The sequence below is a fragment of the Schistocerca nitens genome, chromosome 5, assembly GCF_023898315.1.
Source record: "Schistocerca nitens isolate TAMUIC-IGC-003100 chromosome 5, iqSchNite1.1, whole genome shotgun sequence".
NCBI classification, from domain to species: domain Eukaryota; kingdom Metazoa; phylum Arthropoda; class Insecta; order Orthoptera; family Acrididae; genus Schistocerca; species Schistocerca nitens.
Genome location: NC_064618.1, coordinates 292,554,099 through 292,574,067, shown reverse-complemented (window position 1 = coordinate 292,574,067; position 19,969 = coordinate 292,554,099). Strand labels below are relative to the sequence as shown.

At 43.4% G+C, this 19,969-nt stretch overlaps 1 protein-coding gene across 1 annotated transcript in view; it reads left to right on the top strand.

Moving 5' to 3' along the window:
* Positions 1-19,197, top strand: part of LOC126260411 (uncharacterized) — a 144,921-nt gene extending 125,724 nt beyond the window's left edge. Inside the window, exons 4-5 of the mRNA XM_049957737.1 lie at positions 12,950-13,165; positions 18,995-19,197. Of these exons, the coding sequence (XP_049813694.1) occupies positions 12,950-13,165; positions 18,995-19,197 (419 nt within the window). The remainder of the gene's footprint in view (positions 1-12,949; positions 13,166-18,994) is intronic.
* The last annotated feature ends 772 nt before the right edge of the window (positions 19,198-19,969 follow it).

The following is a 19,969-nucleotide window of genomic DNA, read 5'->3' as shown; positions in this document are numbered from 1 at the left end:
GGGACTTAACATCTTTGGTCATGAGTCCCCTAGAACTTAGAACTACTTAAACCTAACTAACCTAAGGACAGCACACAACACCCAGCCATCACGAGGCAGAGAAAATCCCTGATCCCGCCGGGAATCGAACCCGGGAACCCGGGCGTGGGAAGCGAGAACGCTACCGCACGACCACGAGATGCGGGCGGAGTAAGGTTTGCCAGGGGAAGAACAGTGTGAAAGAGTTATACGAAATAATAGGTGTTCATTATTATTATTATTATTATTATTATTATTATTGATATTCCTATTGTTATTACCATTACTTATTTGTTTTACATTTTTATCAGTGATGATCGAAATTATGTACAGCAAATAACGTGGGCGATTAGGAATTTAAAGTTCAACGTTTTTAACTTAGTATCCTAGAATTTTAGAGAGTACTGGGGGATATTTGTCTGGTATAATTTCACTCGTCAGTGCTCTCTGTACGTCACTGAAATAAGAGCGTATTAGCTGCTGTGCATGATTTCGAGTATCATTCTAAGGTGCGTCAAGCGTATCTCTACCCTGTTTTAGTTCTTACTCTTAGACAAATCATGTCACAAACTAACTACTTTTTTTTTCAAAATTCTCAATAGGCACCTTCTTCACTGCACATAACTTCGAGCATCATTGAAAGGGGTGTGAAATGATTCTGTAACCTATTTTATTTTTTTACTTTTAGACAAATCATTTCACTTTCGATGTGCTCAAGTGGTTGGTAAATGTACTCACACGGCTTATTTAAAATTGCCATTGTTTTGAGCACATGTTTGCAACGGGCTCGACTACTATTTTTGGTTATTGCTCTTATGGTTCTTTTCCGAGATTTGAAAACTACGTTCATAATTTGTGTATTTGTTCCCCAGAAAAGAATTCCATAACTAAGACCTGAGTAAACATATGAAACGCATGTAATTAAAAAACTGTGGTTGTTACACGCTGATGGCAGGACTCTAAAGGCATAATATGCTGATGACATTGTGTTTACAAGGAAATATGTGTGTTCGCACAACTTCAGCTGACAATCAATATTCATTCCTAGTAATTTTTTGTTTGTTGCGCAGTCTGTAAAGGTGCCGTATACATTTATTTAAACAGTGTCATTCTCCCTCTTCAGACGGAAATTCGTGCCATTTGTTTTCTTTGTATTCAATGTTGCATTATTGCATACTGAGCACTTGCAAACTTTCATGAGGGATTCAATTGTTTTCCCTGTTAGCAGTCTTCTTGTTTTCTCAGTGACTTCAAAATTCCTGTCATTTGCAAAGAGAATTTTTCCCGATGACGAGCACGACTGGTAACTCAAACATATAAGGAATAGTATTAGTCTAATATGCTATTCTGAGGCAATCCTAAATTACTTTATTTTGCTTCTGGTAGGTTTTTCGCTAGACATTTACCCTAATTTGTGTTTGTGTTGTCTCTGCTGTTTGTACCCTATCTGAAAACTGTGTCATTTGCTATGCCTCATATTCTTATCGATTTTTATTTAGTAAACTCATATGGTTTTCAATTTTAAAGCTTTTTTTGGGGGAGGGGAGACTCAAGTACCAATGTGCGAATTCTACTGTGACTAAATCTGTACTTCTATATTTCGGAAACCAAACTCTGCTTCGCTTAGAAGGTTGTATTGATTTAAGCATTTCATTAATCTGACATTCATAATTGATTGTATTATTTTTTTAAATTGTGACAGCAGGAAATGAACCATTAGTTTTCTATATTTTCTGCATTACATTTCTGTAGCAGAGACAGAACACTTGCCTGTTACAAGTATATTGGAAATTTCCGCCATGTGAATGACTCATATGTTACATTTGTGAAAGGAGCGTGTACACTATGTATGCACTATTTCAGCACACACAATGATACTGTCTTTAATTTTTAGATTTTGTGCACTTTCACTGGTTTCACGTTCTGTGGTTAATAGCAACGTTATTATATTTAGTACATGATTAATTACATGTGTTATATCTGTTTCTGAGAATTTTTGCCGCAAATTTTCTGCATTGCCATTAGCAGGGTTCGCTAGGCGATATGAATCATTCATTACTTTATCTTCCTCCCTTATCAATATGTTATTATGCTTCCGTTTGTCTATCCCTGTTACCTGTTTATCTTGCGGAAAGGTGATTCATTTTATTCGTTGTGTTGTTTCCAATGGGTCATATTGCAAAAAAGACATAATGTCTGAAGGGATACCGCAATCACTTTTTATACACTGTTACCTATAATCCGTCTCGATTGAAATTTTTTTTTTATTCACATGACCGGTTTCGGTTCCTCTACAACCATCTTCAGGAATATGCTCAGTTAGGAATAGGCACTCTGAGCCATAGGGGGCTGACGGTCTGACTCTTGTCTTATAATGTTTTAGATTGATATTTATCGATAGATGTTTCGAGTTGCACATTTTTCTACAAATATCTAGTATGATTTTCCTTTGTTCGAGAGCTACCGTTTCACTTAGATCATCTGAGCTCCAGTCTCCAAGGTTGTTTATGATTTTCGTTACCGTGATATGCTTGGTGGCGCCGACTCTTATCGTTGTAAGGGCTTCTTTAATATTGGTAATTAATTCAATCTTTTCGATTTTGATCAACATAGGTGTTTATTAAATGCAGTGTTTGGAGTTCCATAGAACAATCTTGCATGTTGTTTACCTGTGAGGCCAGGTCACCACCAAAACCAGTCATGGGATTCTTCATCCATTCCCTAATGATATGTTCTAGGATACAGTTAAATAATATATACAAAATACCATTTCCTTGCCTCACCCCTGTATTGATCGGAAAGTTCTCAGGGTTGTCCCGTAAACTTCTCTTTGGATTTGGTGTTGCACAGGGTGACCTGCATCAAGGGCTACAGAGGTTCTGATTAGGTCACAGACCTCTAAGTATTCCAAAGAGAATGGTTCTATTCACAGTGTTGTACGTATTTTGCAACTGTACGAAGGCAGATACCCACTGTCTAGTTAGTTTCTTGTTGTAGTGTTGGATGGTCTTCAGGTGTTGTATTTGTTCAATACAGGATCTAGATGCTCTGAAATTGCCTGATATTTGCCGTTACTCATCATCTGGATGTCTCGTTACGTGTCGTCGGAGGATTTTGGGAGAAATTTTGTATGTGACTGCAAGGAGCAATCCTCGTCCGTATTCACTGGGGTCTGTTTTGCTACATTTTTATTAAATGGGTGTATTATGGCTGAGGTCCTATATCTGTGTGTGTTTTCTCCAACTAGTTTCAGCATTTCTCCCATTATCCTATTTCCCCGGAGACTTTGTTGTTTTTTAAGAGTGCGTTTTGATACTTTCCCGTTTGTTTGAGTGGTTCTCAACCGTTGCGTTAGCGCTGTATAAACTGCATAATATATTCACGAGGCAGCTGCTAGCCATCTTCAGATGTTACTAACACGTTGCTGTTGTGGCTCGCTAATTTATGCGCTGGCTTGCTAGAAAAGTGCAAGCACCAAGCGACGGGGTTGTAACGTCATCGTCGACATGTGGAGCCCCGTGTCGAGAAAAGGGCCGTAATCTTCACATATACGCACGGGAAAAGCGCAGGCGCAAGCGGCGGACTACAGGGGACGTACATGGCTAAGCTGCTGGTGCACGCATCAACTGTCTTGGCTTCGATGTCCCTTCTGTGTTACTTCCTTCCATTAGCTTGCCCGCGGCCGACGAAGTCTTAGAGCCGCTAATGTTGATTCCCATGCTTTGCCGAGTTGATAGCCCGTGTCTCTGTAGCTTAAGTCGTTAGTTATATGCATTTCAAATGCTCCTTGTTTCCATAACGTGGTAGCGGACGACGATAAGATCGTGTGGGGGGAGGGAGGGGAGAAGGACGGGGAGTCACCCCCCTCTCCCCCCCAAAACATTTTTACTAGAATTTTAACATACATGAACTTCCAAATTTCTCTGTAAACTTTTGAAGAACACAGTAACATGAAAGCTAAGACCACAGAAAACTACAAAGTATTCTAGAAATCACAAGATGTGTTTAATGCACGGGATTTTAATGTTGCTTGTGTAAAGACCTTCCTATGTAGCCTAGTGGCCTAGCCGCCTACAGAAAACTGTTCAGCCTGTTAGAAACGCCCATTCACAAGCTGATCCGACAAAACAGCAGTATCTTCAGAACATTATTTACAAAGGTAGGGGTTAAGAAAATACTGGCAATGCTGAATGCACACTTAAATTTTATATGGTACTAGCCTTTTCCGGCAGTTTTGCCCACGTATGCATCCAACACAATATTGCCCACATAATTGCCTCCTATTTGTTACCACCTCTTCCTCCATCATTTTCCATCATCTCCTTCTCCTCCCTCCCCCCCCTCTGTCTCTCTCGTCCTCTCTCTCCGAATACCTCCTCATCCCCCTCTTCTGTCCATCCCCACCTCTCCCTGTCTCTGTCCACCCCTTCCTCCACCACTCTTTGTCCATCTTCTCCTCCTCTCTCTGTCAATCTCTTCTACCCCCTCTCTGTGGTGTTCAGCTTCTCCTCCTCCACACTGTCGCATTCTACCTGTCTCCTACCTATTTGTCCATACCCTCCTTCCCCTTTCGCTCTCTCTATCCATCCCCTCCTCTCCCACTCTCTACCTTTCCATCCTTACATCAAGCTGAGACCATTCTGTCTATTATTATTACAGTAAACAAAACAAATGAGATCACTGAGCTGGATGTATGGGTGGAAAAATCATGCACATTCCACTAAAGTAGCTTTTTACGGATGGAGGGTGGATGTTTTATCAATGGCAATGGTTCAAAAGTGGCCATTAAGATCCTTTGGCACATCTCCCACTGTGCTGAGAACCAATAGGTTCACTTTCAATGGTTCACACCATAGTCTCGACAGTCCGATTTTCAAGTCTTTGTATCTGGAAAGTTTTTCAAGTTGTTTCTTGTCGATTCTGCTATTACTTAGGACGGTAATATTAGTGATTAACACTCACATTTCTACACAACTGTGATGTCTGATGTACTGTGTTCCAGAATTCGATTTGCCTGGAATCGGAAGTTCCATATTCATTAGGCACGTTCATTGTCCACAACTTCATCTGGCTTGGGTCTCCTTCCTATTTGTCAATATCCTCCTTTCCCTTTCGCTCTCTCCATCCATCCCCACCTCTCCCACTCCCTACCTTTCCCTCCTTACATCAAGTTGAGACCATTCTGTCATGCAGAACAGCTTACTTGTCGTGGGCTGGAAAAGTCTTTCTGGCCCCTAACATGCAGGCTGGCATGCAAAGCAGGTCGATCAGGCAGCTACACAATACGTCTCTTAAACAGGCAGCCTTTGCGCCAGGGACTGGAGAAATGCACCTTATTGCCAGTATCTCCATTCCTATTGGATCTAGAAGTGGTGATACTTGTGAGATGTGCTACTTCTGTGCCAAATTTGATTGAAATCGATCCAGGGGTTTGGGAAGGATACCAGACTTAAACAGAGACATACAGTCTGCTTTATACAGGGTGTCCCATTTATCTTGATCACACTAAATAACTGTTTGTCCAGATGCAAATTACAAAATCTTTCAAACAAATGTTCTTTAGCCCTCATGGGGGACATCAATCAGCATGATTGCCTACGTTGTAGCTTTGTTTTTTACAAAGATATGAACAGCGGTATGACTTTTTTAAATGGCACCATGTATTTTTTATTTGGTAATTCATTTCCTCTCCTAAAGATCTCACACTGTACAATTCACTGAAACACAACGTTGTTAATTACATAACACAACATTGACGTTGACACTCCCAGCGCTTAGTGCAGGTACTCGCGGTAATGGAACACATCCACGTGCTGACGTTGACAGAGGACAAATGGAAACATAAGTAGATTGCACACCCGTCATTCCGTCAACAATCGTCAGTTGAAGAGTGGTGTGAGTAGAATGTACACCAACGAAGAGAAGGTAGAAATGCTATTCATCCATGAGTAATGTAAGTTAGCAGAACAGTAACTGCAATACTGTTTTCTTATGTACAGGTACATTTAGTACGGTAATTAAGTCCTTTCAAATGCTGTTGTGTAGAGTAGGCTACAGTAAAGGCTGTCCTTCCTACAAACTGCATCGACATATTTTTCATTTTATTGTTGTTGTTGTTGTTGAAGGTAGGCGAAATGCTACGCAGGCAGCGGAACTGTACAGAGAGCGATATCCTGACAAGAACCCACCCTTCCGACGAATGTTTTCTCGTCTTGTTGCGATACTTCAGGAAACGGGAAGCTTCAACCCACGACGACGTAATCGTCATAGCACTCGCACAGGCGAAGTTGCCTACGTTACTGTTGTCGCTTACGTTGCTATGAATCCACATGTGAGCACACGACAGATTGAACACGAAATTGGCATTCTTAAAAGCAGTGTACATCGTATTCTTACATGTCACCGGTTCCATCCTCACTATTTACACCTACATCAAGAATTGCATGGGAATGATTTCCACAATCGTACACAGTTCTGTCAGTGAGCACAGCAGCAAATCCTCGCCAACCCGAACTTCTTCTCCAATGTTCTACACTCCTGGAAATGGAAAAAAGAACACATTGACACCGGTGTGTCAGACCCACCATACTTGCTCCGGACACTGCGAGAGGGCTGTACAAGCAATGATCACACGCACGGCACAGCGGACACACCAGGAACCGCGGTGTTGGCCGTCGAATGGCGCTAGCTGCGCAGCATTTGTGCACCGCCGCCGTCAGTGGCAGCCAGTTTGCCGTGGCATACGGAGCTCCATCGCAGTCTTTAACACTGGTAGCATGCCGCGACAGCGTGGACGTGAACCGTATGTGCAGTTGACGGACTTTGAGCGAGGGCGTATAGTGGGCATGCGGGAGGCCGGGTGGACGTACCGCCGAATTGCTCAACACGTGGGGCGTGAGGTCTCCACAGTACATCGATGTTGTCGCCAGTGGTCGGCGGAAGGTGCACGTGCCCGTCGACCTGGGACCGGACCGCAGCGACGCACGGATGCACGCCAAGACCGTAGGATCCTACGCAGTGCCGCAGGGGACCGCACCGTCACTTCCCAGCAAATTAGGGACACTGTTGCTGCTAGGGTATCGGCGAGGACCATTCGCAACTGTCTCCATGAAGCTGGGCTACGGTCCCGCACACCGTTAGGCCGTCTTCCACTCACGCCCCAACATCGTGCAGCCCGCCTCCAGTGGTGTCGCGACAGGCGTGAATGGAGGGACGAATGGAGACGTGTCGCCTTCAGCGATGAGAGTCACTTCTGCCTTGGTGCCAATGATGGTCGTATGCGTGTTTGGCGCCGTGCAGGTGAGCGCCACAATCAGGATTGCATACGACCGGGGCACACAGGGCCAACACCCGGCATCATGGTGTGGGGAGCGATCTCCTACACTGGCCGTACACCACTGGTGATCGTCGAGGGGACACTGAATAGTGCACGGTACATCCAAACCGTCATCGAACCCATCGTTCTACCATTCCTAGACCGGCAAGGGAACTTGCTGTTCCAACAGAACAATGCACGTCCGCATGTATCCCGTGCCACCCAACGTGCTCTAGAAGGTGTAAGTCAACTACCCTGGCCAGCAAGATCTCCGGATCTGTCCCCCATTGAGCATGTTTGGGACTGGATGAAGCGTCGTCTCACGCGGTCTGCACGTCCAGCACGAACGCTGGTCCAACTGAGGCGCCAGGTGGAAATGGCATGGCAAGCCGTTCCACAGGACTACATCCAGCATCTGTACGATCGTCTCCATGGGAGAATAGCAGCCTGCATTGCTGCGAAAGGTGGATATACACTGTACTAGTGCCGACATTGTGCATGCTCTGTTGCCTGTGTCTATGTGCCCGTGGTTCTGTCAGTGTGATCATGTGATGCATCTGACCCCAGGAATGTGTCAATAAAGTTTCCCCTTCCTGGGACAATGAATTCACGGTGTTCTTATTTCAATTTCCAGAAGTGTATTTACCGATGAATGTTCCTTCTCAAATGAAGGACAGGTAAATGCAAAGAACAAGCATTATTGGTCCAGCGACAACCCACGATGGCTTAGACAGGTGGTACATCAGCGTCAATGGAGAGTTAACGTCCAGCGTGGGAGGCTTGGTATTGCAATTATTGGCCCTTATTTAATCAATGGTAGTCTAAACGACACAGTGTATGCCAGCTTCATCAGACGAATTCTGCCTCCTCTTCTGGATAAAGTGCCGCTAAGAACCAGAATGGTTATGTGGCATCAACACGATGGATGTCCAGCACATAATGCCTTGAGTGCACAGTGTGTTCTGAACCGAAGGTAACATGCCAGTTGGATTGGCCTAGGAGCAACAGTTACTTGGCCTACTAGGTTCAAAATGGTTCAAATGGCTCTGAGCACTATTGGACTTAACTCCTGAGGTCATCAGTCCCCTAGAACTTAGAACTACTTAAACCGAACTAACGTAAGGACATCACACACACCCATGCCCGAGGCAGGATTCGAACCTGCGACCGTAGTAGTCGCGCGGTTCCGGACTGTAGCGCCTAAAACCTCTCGGCCACCGCGACCGGCTGGCCTACTAGGTCTCCTGACTTTTTTTCTTTTGGGATGCATTAAAGACGTTGTCTATCGCGATTTTCCAACAACTCCAGAGGGCATGCAGGAACTTATCGGGCTTGCTTGTAATTCTCTTCAGCAGGCAACACTGGAAGCAGTAAACAATTCTTTCATCCAACAAGTGCACCAGTATATTGGTGTCAGGGTCACCACTTTAAGCACCTTTCAATGTTCTACTCCTGGAAAATAGTACAGGAGAGTCAATTTTGTGCTATATTTTTACTTGGTTTAATTTGTTTTCTGACAACTCCAGCAAGTGGACGGGTTTGTGATCTCAAAGTCAATGTTGTGTTATGTAATTAATAACTTTGTGTTTCATTGAATTGTATACTGTGATACATTTTTGAATAGGTCTTTAGGAGAGGAAATGAATTACCTAATCAAAAATACAGGGTGCCATTTTAAAAAGTGACACCGTTGTTCATATCTTTGTAAACTACAAAGCTACAACGAAGGCAGTCATGCTGATTGATGTCCCCCTGACAGCTAAAGAACATCTGCTTGAAACATTTTGTAATTTGCTTCTGGACAAACAGTTATTTAGGGTGGTGAGATAAATGGGACACCCTGTATATGAGAGGAGAGATAAATTAAGAGCTTGTCAAATTTGTATCTGTTGCTATAGTAGTTCATAAATCAACCAAGTGTTCCTCAAATTGTCCAAAGAATACTTTTCTGATTTTGTATTTCTCTTTATTTCAGCTCCTTGGAAGTTGTTCTGAAGCTATGTACTAAGGACTCATATAAAAATCTATTATTACTATTATTATTACTGTTATTGTTACAGTAAACAAAACAAATGAGATCACTGAGCTAGACGCTTCCAAAGTCTCTATGGCTGAGGGATGTATGGGTGGAAAATTCATGAACATTCCATTAAAGTAGCTTTTCAAAGATGGTTGGTGGATATTTTATCAATGCCAATGTTTCTCAAGTGGCCATTAAGATCTTTTGGAACATCTCCCACTGTGCTGAGAACCAACAGGTTCACATTCAATGGTTCACACCAGAGTCTCCACAGTCCGATTTTGAAGTCTTTGCATCTGGAAAGATTTTCAAGTTGTTTCTTGTCGATTCTGCTATCACTTAGGACGGCAAAATTAGCGATTAACACTTACTTTTCTACACAATTGTGATATCTGATGTACTGTGTTCCAGCATTCGATCTTCCTGGAATCGGAAGTCCCACATTAATTAGGTACGTTTGTTGTCCTCATCTTTATCTGGCCTGTATACCCACCATTTCCTTGCCACAGGAAAAAGGTTATTGTGACACACGCCGCATTTGATCATTCGTGCAACATCTTTTAACCTCTGCTTGTTATCAGTCTGAGCGATCTTTACACAGTGGCTCAAAATATGGTCAATTGTTTCGCCAGCTTTTTTGCAGACTCTGTACTTTGGATCTTTCGTTGATTTCCCGATTCTGGCTTTGATAGCGTTAGTTCTGATGGTTTAATCCTGTGCAGTAAAAATCAGTCCTTCGGTTTTCTTATTTATTCTTCCGTTAGTCAGCCGAGACCAAGTCTTTTCTATACCTATTTCACCTTCTCGAAAAACCCCTACGCAATGCTTTAGTGCACATGGTGTCACTGTGCCACTGAAGTACAAGTTTCTGGTATTGATTCTAGGTATTCTGTACCTAAAGAAGCTTTCTGTCACAGCAGATTTCAATCATAGCCGACTCTGTTTAACTTTCACATAGCCGACCAATGCATGCTCTTCTTGCATTGTGTGCCTCACTCGCAAGAGCTCCCTACTGCCTGTTTTTCTGGGCGACTACAGGCTGTTGATACGCTGCGATAATGGACTGCATGGTGTTTTTCTTCTGTCCAGATTATCCAGCTCTACTTGAGATGAGTTCTTAGTGTCTGCAGGGTGTCTGTTGATGAGTATGGTCCTTGTAGTGAATGCTTTGATAGTATTGCCACCGTTCAGTCTGCTGTTCAGAGTATTTTCCGACCCTTCGGATACACTCTTTCCTGACCAAATTTTTTTAGATGCTCATGCTTGATTTTGTTCAACTGCAAAACTACATATTTGTGGACTTCTGACTTTTGCCTTTTTTGATTTGCCCATTTGGCACTTCGATGGCTTTATTTTCTAATATTTTGCTCTTGTTTGGTTCCACTGTGGCGTACTTGTCTAATCCGAATTCCATCCTGATGTCATTGTGTGGATTCGGACTGCATTCGTTGGAGACTCGATTTTTATTTCAGATTTTCCATACAGCCGTAGTTCATCCATGTACAACAACTGGGATATTGTCTATGAACTTCTCGCTGCTTGATAGTTCAGGTTTATTTTCTGTAACATGGTTGACAATGGAATCAACTTGATCCTGAAGTCATGAACAGCAACGGGGACAACGAGTCTCGGGGGAGTCCGCAGGGAGGAGGCGACAGCGAGGCTACATGCCCCTAGTGAGAATTATATAGAGCCTGTAATGGCTCGAATTTTTATGACGTGCAATACATGAAAATGTATCACTAAAATGACCTGAAAACATCGATAAAGTTACACAATAATTATGTAACACTTATATACAATGGTTGATCAAGAAAGACTGCGACCGATTCTTTTCACAGGTGTTTATTATTCGATTTCAGCGTTTGCATGATCTTTTTAAAAGTACTCCCCTACTACTGGAAAGCACTTTTCGTAGCGTCTCTGCCAGTCCTTGAACACGTGGTGCAGGCGAGTCTTTGTCAGAGAATCGCCTCACTTTTCTTGTATACTGCTTTAGAGCTCTCAAATCAAACGCCCAGAAGCTTTCCCTTTAGTGATGGAAATAAAAAAATAAAAATCACAGGGTGCAAGATCGAAACTATAAAGCGGATGCGGTACAGAGATAATCTTGAATTGAACCAGAAACTGCACGACTTGATTTGCGATCTGAGGCTGTGCATTGCCACCCAGTCTGAGGAAGTTGTGGTCGTTTCCTTGCAATGTGCTCCCTCAGTTTATCCAATACTGACGTGTAGTATATCGCTGTAACAGGAATGTGTGAGGAAAGAGCCTGCTGGTAAATCATTCCTTGACAGTCAAAAACGTGACCATCACTTTCACTGCAGATGGAACAACTTTCACCTTTTTGGTATTGAAGAACCTGGCTATTTCCACACTGTATTGGCTGGCATTAATGATGCAGCTATGACTAATCACCTTTGGTAATCGATTCCAGAAACGCATCCCCTGCATCGGCAAAGAGACACAGCACCTTACGGCTCCTCTCCATTCTCACAGTTTTTTGTTCTGGAGTCAACAGACGTGGCACCCAACGGGCATATACACGGCTCATATGGAGATGATCATGCATAATTGTAATGTCACCGCCATATGAAATTCTCAACACTTCACTAAGGTTATATAATGTTATCCGCCAATCCTCACGGATGACCACAGCAGCTGTATTGATGTTGATCTCAGTCCCTGCAGAAGTCCACAGTCTAGGGCAGTCTTGCTTAACACAGACTTCTTTGAACCACCTGCACACTGCTGCACGAGGTATGCACTACCTCGTGCAGCTTCACCGTACGCTTGCTGCAGCTTTTCGTAAGTTTCAGTGGCTGTATGATTTAAACGAACACAGAAATTTATTGCGCCGTACTGCTCTTTTTGTTACCTCCATCGTTTGGTATGCGAAGTGTAAAGAGCGTCTACAAAATGCAGCATTATTGCGAACCAACTGATACGAGAGTGCTGCCGCCTATGGAAATTATACATAAGAAAACCTCACTTTTCATATACTCACGGTACAGCTAGGAAACTGTCACGGAAGCTACAGGAAAAAATCTGTCTGTCTTTTTTGATGAGCCCTCGCAAAATTAGTTGTAAAGTAAACTACACTAATGAAAAAATGTAGAAGGTTGGTATGGAAGTTAAAGAGGTGATAGTTAATTAAAAATGCTATTCTTTGAAGACGTACGCAAATTGTTCTATAACCATGACTAGTCCATAAATTTCGTTTATGACAAATAGTAATTATTATTATATTAAAATTTTTGTATATTTTATTGTCAGTCTATTACCATTGAAGCCATAGGCATTTGAGGCCCGTTAAAAGAGGGGGTGATGAGAAGTTGGGGGAAGGTGCGAGAAGAAACAATAACAAAATATGACCTACCCGCGTAGAAGCACACAACCATCCCTGGATCTGCATCTCATCATCAGCATCTGACTAAGTCAGTTGCAGTTCCTCATCTAGACGTTTGCACGGGTACTAGTAGCTGGTCGTAAGAGTGAGACTTGATAGTGTACATTGTACTATAAATAGTGATTTTTGAAAAGATCGTCAGTTGTTTTAGGGCGACGGAGTGTATGTGAGTGGATGCTGCCGCCAGGTGTGACGGGCAACATGGCGACGACGGTGGTGCTGTCTCGGCCGCGCATGCGCTCCTCGACCAACACTTACCTGTGCGCGCTGGCCGTGTCCGACCTGCTGTACCTGTGCTTCATCCTGACGCTCTCCTTCAAGCACTACCCGGGCATGGACCAGGAGAGACACTCGCGCTACTGGTACTACCTGCCCTACGGCCACTGGCTCACCGACGCCACAAGTAAGTCGCTGCTCGCTAAACACTAACCACTGTACTCGATCATAACACCTGCTGTGGAATAACACGCGAGTGCCAACAGAATGAACATCTCAGTTTTCTCCAGCGTCGTTGGACATTGGAACCTACGGACTTCACCTGCAAGGAACTCAATCTTTACCTCATGGCAAACTGCTTTAGGTCTTGGTTGCAAAACGTTGTCGTGTCCTGACATAGGTGGGAGAAGGAGAAAAGGGGTTACTGGTCAGTCTGCGCTCTCGAGCGGTACAGAGCAGAAGGCAGAAGGACAATTTACTGTGAAGGCATTTGTTTTCTTCTATTTGAGCCAACACTGGTACAGGCATTTACTAGAAATGTAGGTGGTGAGACTCGGTAGGGAACTCGTTGTGGAGACTCTTGGACAAACAGGGTTTTGAAATAGTTGTTTATTCCAGACAGGACTAGCTAATACAATGGAGGCTAGTTAAAAAGCGTGAATAACACTGTTACAACAGAAGCCAGTGCAGAAGTCCCAGGAGTGGATGCTAACCACAGTAGCAAACACTAGCAGCATCTTAAGGTAACAACTTAGTTGCAAAACAAAACTTACTGAATGTGACCCTGTTCACTGAGGCACTCCAAGTGCGAGAGCAGATTTAGGCGGAGCTGGACCGAGGCTGAAGTCGACGGACGCGGATTCGGCGCCCAGATCGTCTGACTGACAACTCCGTCAAAATGCGGAATCTAGGGGTTGAAAAGAGTCGCGTGGGTGCACTGTTTTTCCCACTTAAAGCCACCCAGCCAATCCCGCAGGTCTCTTGCAGGCGCCTGCCAATCACAGTTTAGTTAGGTCCCCTCTACTGCTCCTAAGGCGGCGATGTTAATGCAGTTGTGCTAAGTCCGTATTTGGTATCAACACTGTTCAGCTGAAAGATAAACGTAACTGCCCTGCCAATTAAGGCTTACAACATTATCGTTATACGTCATTTAGCCCCGCCCCTCGGGCTCCCCAGAGTATAGACCGCTAGGTCAACAGTTTTTGGCGTTTTCGCTCTCTTTCTAACCCTTGTGAGACTACTGACGTTGCTGTTCTCAGGGTTGGTATCAAGTTGGCAACCTACCACAGCGTCTAGACGACGTATGAAGTTACATGTTAATTCCTTGAAGAGTAACTAGCGCCCTGGGACCGCGTCTGGAGGCATCTGCATTTCCGCAAGGCTCTCCCCTAACGGTTTACTTCATGTAACAATATCTCTCCTAGTTTCGTCTGCCCTCAGCATCGTCTCTGCTTCCGCGCCTTGGAGCGCCTGTCCTCCTTTCTCACAGCTTCAAGATTACAGTAGCAAGGAATATTCAATATATTACATCGTGTTGTCAATTTACACAAGTCTAAATAAAATAATTTGCCTTTCCTTTAAACCGTCGTCGGTGAGAATCCAATCCCTGTCTCAGACACAGTGTATACAAAAAAACTCATTCATACTGACCAGCATCTGCGCGATTTCAGCTACTAGCTCCTGGCTCAAAAGAGCACTGTTCGATGGTCTTGGATTATCGAGCAGAAGCCGTATCTTACCACAAGAACTGAACCACCTTCAGTGAGAATGGCTACAACGACAAAAAAAATTATAGCCAGCTATTTCAGGAGGTATTTCCAAGCAGAACACCGTCCAAAAGGAGTTATAGAAAAGCTTGCGTTTCTGCCATTCTGTGGTTCAGTGACAGGAAAGATCAGGTGGCTCCTGAAATCAGACTTTAGGCCTCTTGTGAAAGAGAGTACGCGACACTACGCCGCCAAAAAGTCTTTGAATAACGTACAGTAATTTTTACAGCGCACACACTAGACTTTATTTTGACAGTGCAGTTTACAACAGAGATAGGCGCTGGCCAAACGTAAGGACGCTTTAAATAAACCACTAACAAATGCAGTAACCCTTAAGAAGTTTGTCTAGAACCGATGGGAATCACCCTGTAAGTAAATTCAGAGTGTATTTCAAAGCCAAATAACCGACGGGGCTGGATTAGTTGATGCCAGTGGCAGCGGGGACACAAACAAAGTGATCGTACCTGTAGTGTGTCAGATTCTGATGTAAACCAGAGTTTCTGCCTAGCCTGGATGGCAAATGCCGCCGTCGTATTTTCTACCGTGCTTTCTCAATCTGCCTGGACGAGATACCAAAATAATACTGGTCATTTCCTTTTTTTCGTTATTATTGCATTGCACGCCAGCCCACTCAGCTGTAATCCTAGACAATAAACTTTACTTGTACTGCTTTGAGAGGTCTTTCGTATTAAAATGCATTCTTAAATTTGCTTTTACGGAAATAGAATTACTATCCTAATTTCTCTATTTTATGCCTGCTCTATGGGTCCGCAAGCATACATTTCGAAGCAATGTTTAAAATATGTCCTGAGTAAGTAAGAAGAGAAGACGAACAAAATAGGGCTGTAAAATATGGCAGGATGATGCTTGGTAAAATATGGACGAACCAATGGCACCGTTTGATATTGGAATCTACCCACTAATGTGTTGAACAGGAGGCGAGGCTCAACGAAAACCTTTACACATTTTAATTACAATGGCGATACAAAGATACAGCAAATTCTTGAAGTATATCAGTTTGCTGCCAGGCTGTTAGGATTAAATCACGCTTTCATTGTATGTTGTTCAACGTAGTTCCGTCTGCGTCACCTTTCCCATGTGTAAAATACAACCTGTGAAACGCACATACTTGTGTGACAATCAACGTAGTTCTTTACGTTACGCAGTTTTGGAAGCCAGCCAAACTCTGCTTCTACAATTGTGTGACGTAGACAAGTACGTTGACTAACCCAAGTACATTGTTTTGACGGGTTATGCAGGGAGACTACTGGGTGTGGTACCACCCTTAGAAGACAAAAACAGGTGGAACATCTCTAGAGGCCCAGTCACCGCCTCACTGTCGCAGTCCAAACTGCATGGAAGGAGCCACGTACCTAATAATCATCTGGTATGTGAAAGTAAGTATATGTAATTGGTCAATGCCCTATTGTCCATTCACTTAGAAACATTTATTTTAAAATTTCTGCTTGGGCTAATGTGTGCCATTTTGAATGATTTCCTTCATACGTCGCATCGCTTGTCTAAATCTCGTTATAAGACACATTACAACTAGTATAATTTTTAAAATCACCATTGTACATAGTCAACATTCTGGAACGTTCAATAGTCGAACGTACCGTCAATGTCCTTAGCAAATGCGCAAATATAGTGACTCTCGTTTTGCAAGGCGAAAATATGGAACTTCCAGATCAAATTTTTGTCGAGAGTGGCTCGTCGTAGCGCCAATGATGGCAAAGATATAAGTCGTAACGATTATGGCATCAAAAAAAAGTTGAAATTTCGGAAATTTTATTTTACAGGACACAAGAGGCAATAGCAGATGAGCGTTATGTAGTGTTGTTTGCAACACAGCACCGGTCTCTTTTCGGAAAGACCGTACACTATGAAGCGCCTGCACTCGTAATTCGTCTTGGCCAGTAGTTACAGCAACCGACATTTGGCGAAAACCGACGGTTAATTTGATGATACAAAAATGTATCGATTGAGGCAATACATGTTTTTGTTATTAAAAACTCCTCTTTCGCCAAAACTGGTTTTTTGTCGGGGGGGGGGGGGGGGGAAGTACATAAGACAGTACTTCACTGGTGTGATATGAAAGCATCTGTACCCAGTTACTAGGAGCTCTTGTTTGAGACATACAGCATGGAAACATTTATTTGTATGGACTGCATAAAATGAAATGCGTCAATGCAATCATTAGTAAATATAGTTGACATTAAAGAATTTTCCGTTGGTGCTTGACAGAAAAAGCGTTATAACAATATCACTTCACGATGACCTAAGGAGCCAAAATCCTATTAGCGATCAAATAAATAATATTTTTCAGGACATCAGTAAAGTGTTTTCTATTTGTTATTAAACTCAGATGGAATAAAATCGTATTGTAACTACAACTTCCAAATGGACATTAGCTGCACCATAAATGTCTCAAGAGATCACTGACAAGCTTCCTCCCAACTTACCGGAGCTTTCCCTAAATTGTTTAGTATGTATGTCCATACACTTGTTGTGTAGTGGTGGTCACAGAACAACCATTTCTGTTCCTCGATATACGATTGTTGAATAACATAAGTGTCGAGCGAGGTGGCGCAGTGGCTAGCACACTGGATTCGCATTCAGGAGGACGACGGTTCAATCCCGTGTCCAGTCATCCTGATTTAGGTTTTCCGTGATTTCCCTAAATCGCTCCAGGCAAATGCTGGGATGGTTCCTTTGAAGGGGCACGGGCAGCTTCGTTTCCCGTCCTTCCTTAATCCGATGAGACCGAAGACCTCGTTGTCTGGTCTCGTCCTCCACAACAACCCAAGCCTACTCAATAACATAAGTAGGGCAACGCTTAAAACAGCACACTTCAAAACATTTTAAGATAATGACAGCGAAATCTATAGAACTAAATATCAGTACACACACACACACACACACACACACACACACACACACGCACGCACACACGCGTGCACGGTGAAGAACTATCAAACCACATATACACAACACAAACAAAAAACGAAGGATAAAGACGCGCATTTGGCAACACTACAGACTGCAAACACAACGAACGTTCAACACACAGTGAAAAGTGCAAGTATAGTGTTGTAATAAATGTGGACGAGAAAACGCCGAAAACCGGTCATCTGGAGAATGGAGATCGAGTAAACATCTTCAGGATAACACACATGAACTAACAACGTTGGAAATCATAAGTAATACCAAGCGATAATTTAATCTCACGAATCTTGTGCTACAAAGATTGTTTATAACCTGAAAAACAAGAGAGGAGCATGAGAAAAGTTAACATAATAACTTAACTGTAACTACTAAATGATGTAAACATGTTTTACAGGCCACTGAAGATGCTTCATAAATAAAAGAAGCGAAACGCGTCTGGTAAAAAAACAAACAGCATTTCATTTTACTGCAAAGACGGAACATACCTCCACGGAGACAGAGAGTAAAATTTGGAAATTTGTGGTAAGTTCTTATGGGACCAAACTGCTGAGGTCATCGGTCCCTAGGCTAACACACTACTTACTCTAACTTATAATAACTTTTGCTAAGGACAACACACACGACCATGTCCGAGGGGGGACTCGAACCTCCAAGAGGGGGGGGAGGGGGAGAAGGTAAGGGGAGGTGGGGGAACCGCGCGAACCGTGGCACGAACCGTGGCCGTTTACCACGCGGCTACTCTGCGCGGTGACAGAGAACACACTGGATTATCTTTCTAGTGGAACGTACTCTAGAACCAGTCTCAAATTTCAAATTCTTGGAAGATTCAGATGTGACGAAAACACCATTCTGAGGAAGAATTAAGTACAGCCGAGAAACTTGTGTGGGCATTTGGTTAAAGACTGTTATTATATATATATATATATATATATATATATATATATATATATATATATATATATATATATATATATATTGTCAGTGTTGGTTCAGTGGTCAGAGATTCTATATTCATAAAACATTTCACTATTAAACGCCATATTTTTAAGGAAATCCATTTAGTTACTTTGTGCAGTAAGTTGTGTTCAGACCAGTCTCTTCTTAGGCTTAATCAACTATTTCAGCATCCAAACTGTAGATAAACAAACCCACACAGGAAAGATTCATTCTCTTGAGTGTGCCATCAACTACTTTCAACTTTGTTGGCGCCCACAAAAAGAAGAACTCAGCGCGAGGAGAGGGGCCACCGGCGCTGGGAGGACCACCAGGAGCGCTGCCCGGCTGCCCGGCTCTGCGGTAAACAGGTAGTAATGCTGCTCTCAGGCAGTTAGCTGCCGGCCTGTCAAACACGTCATTCAGGGGCCCTCCGGGAACCAAAGCGGCCTCTGTTCAGATGCTCCACAGTGAAAGCTTCGCGCTGCTCACAACCAAGTTTCTAACTTCGTCACAGTTTTTCTTCCTCGAGCCTCTTAGTTTCTGTTATTCCGACCTTCTGACGTTTGGGTAAAGTATACACCTTCTACCGCTGGGCCGCTTCACGCACACACACACACACACACACACACAAAAGCGATGCACCACGAATGGGACGGAAATCGGTAAATGTGGTGTAAACGTATATACAAACGATTGCAATTTCAGAAAAAGTGGATTATTTATTCACTAGAAAGGGCTTCACAAGTTGAGCAAGTCGATAACACATCCGTCTGTGGTGTCACCGCCAGACACCACACTTGCTAGGTGGTAGCCTTTAAATCGGCCGCGGTCCGGTAGTATACGTCGGACCCGCGTGTCGCCACTGTCAGTGATTGCAGACCGAGCGCCGCCACACAGCAGGTCTAGAGAGACTTCCTAGCACGCGCCCCAGTTGTACAGCCGACTTTGCTAGCGATGGTTCACTGACAAATTACGCTCTCATTTGCCGAGACGATCGTTAGCATAGCCTTCAGCTATGTCATTTGCTACGACCTAGCAAGGCGCCATTATCATTTGCTATTTATCTTGTGATGCATGTACCATCAGACCGATGTTCACCAATTATGGATTAAAGTTAAGTATTCCAGAAGCTACGTACCTTTTTTGCTAGTATAATTACTTTACCTGTTCCAGACCTCACGCCAGCCTGCGTGAGCTTAAACGCGTGCCTTTCGGCTATCTCACAGTGGCTTGGCTGTCTTGCCAAGTCACAACACCGTCCACCTCTGTTCCTTATGCAAGAAGTTATTTGGCATGGCACTGAATGACAGTGACACTGGATGTCCTCCTAAGGGATATCGCGC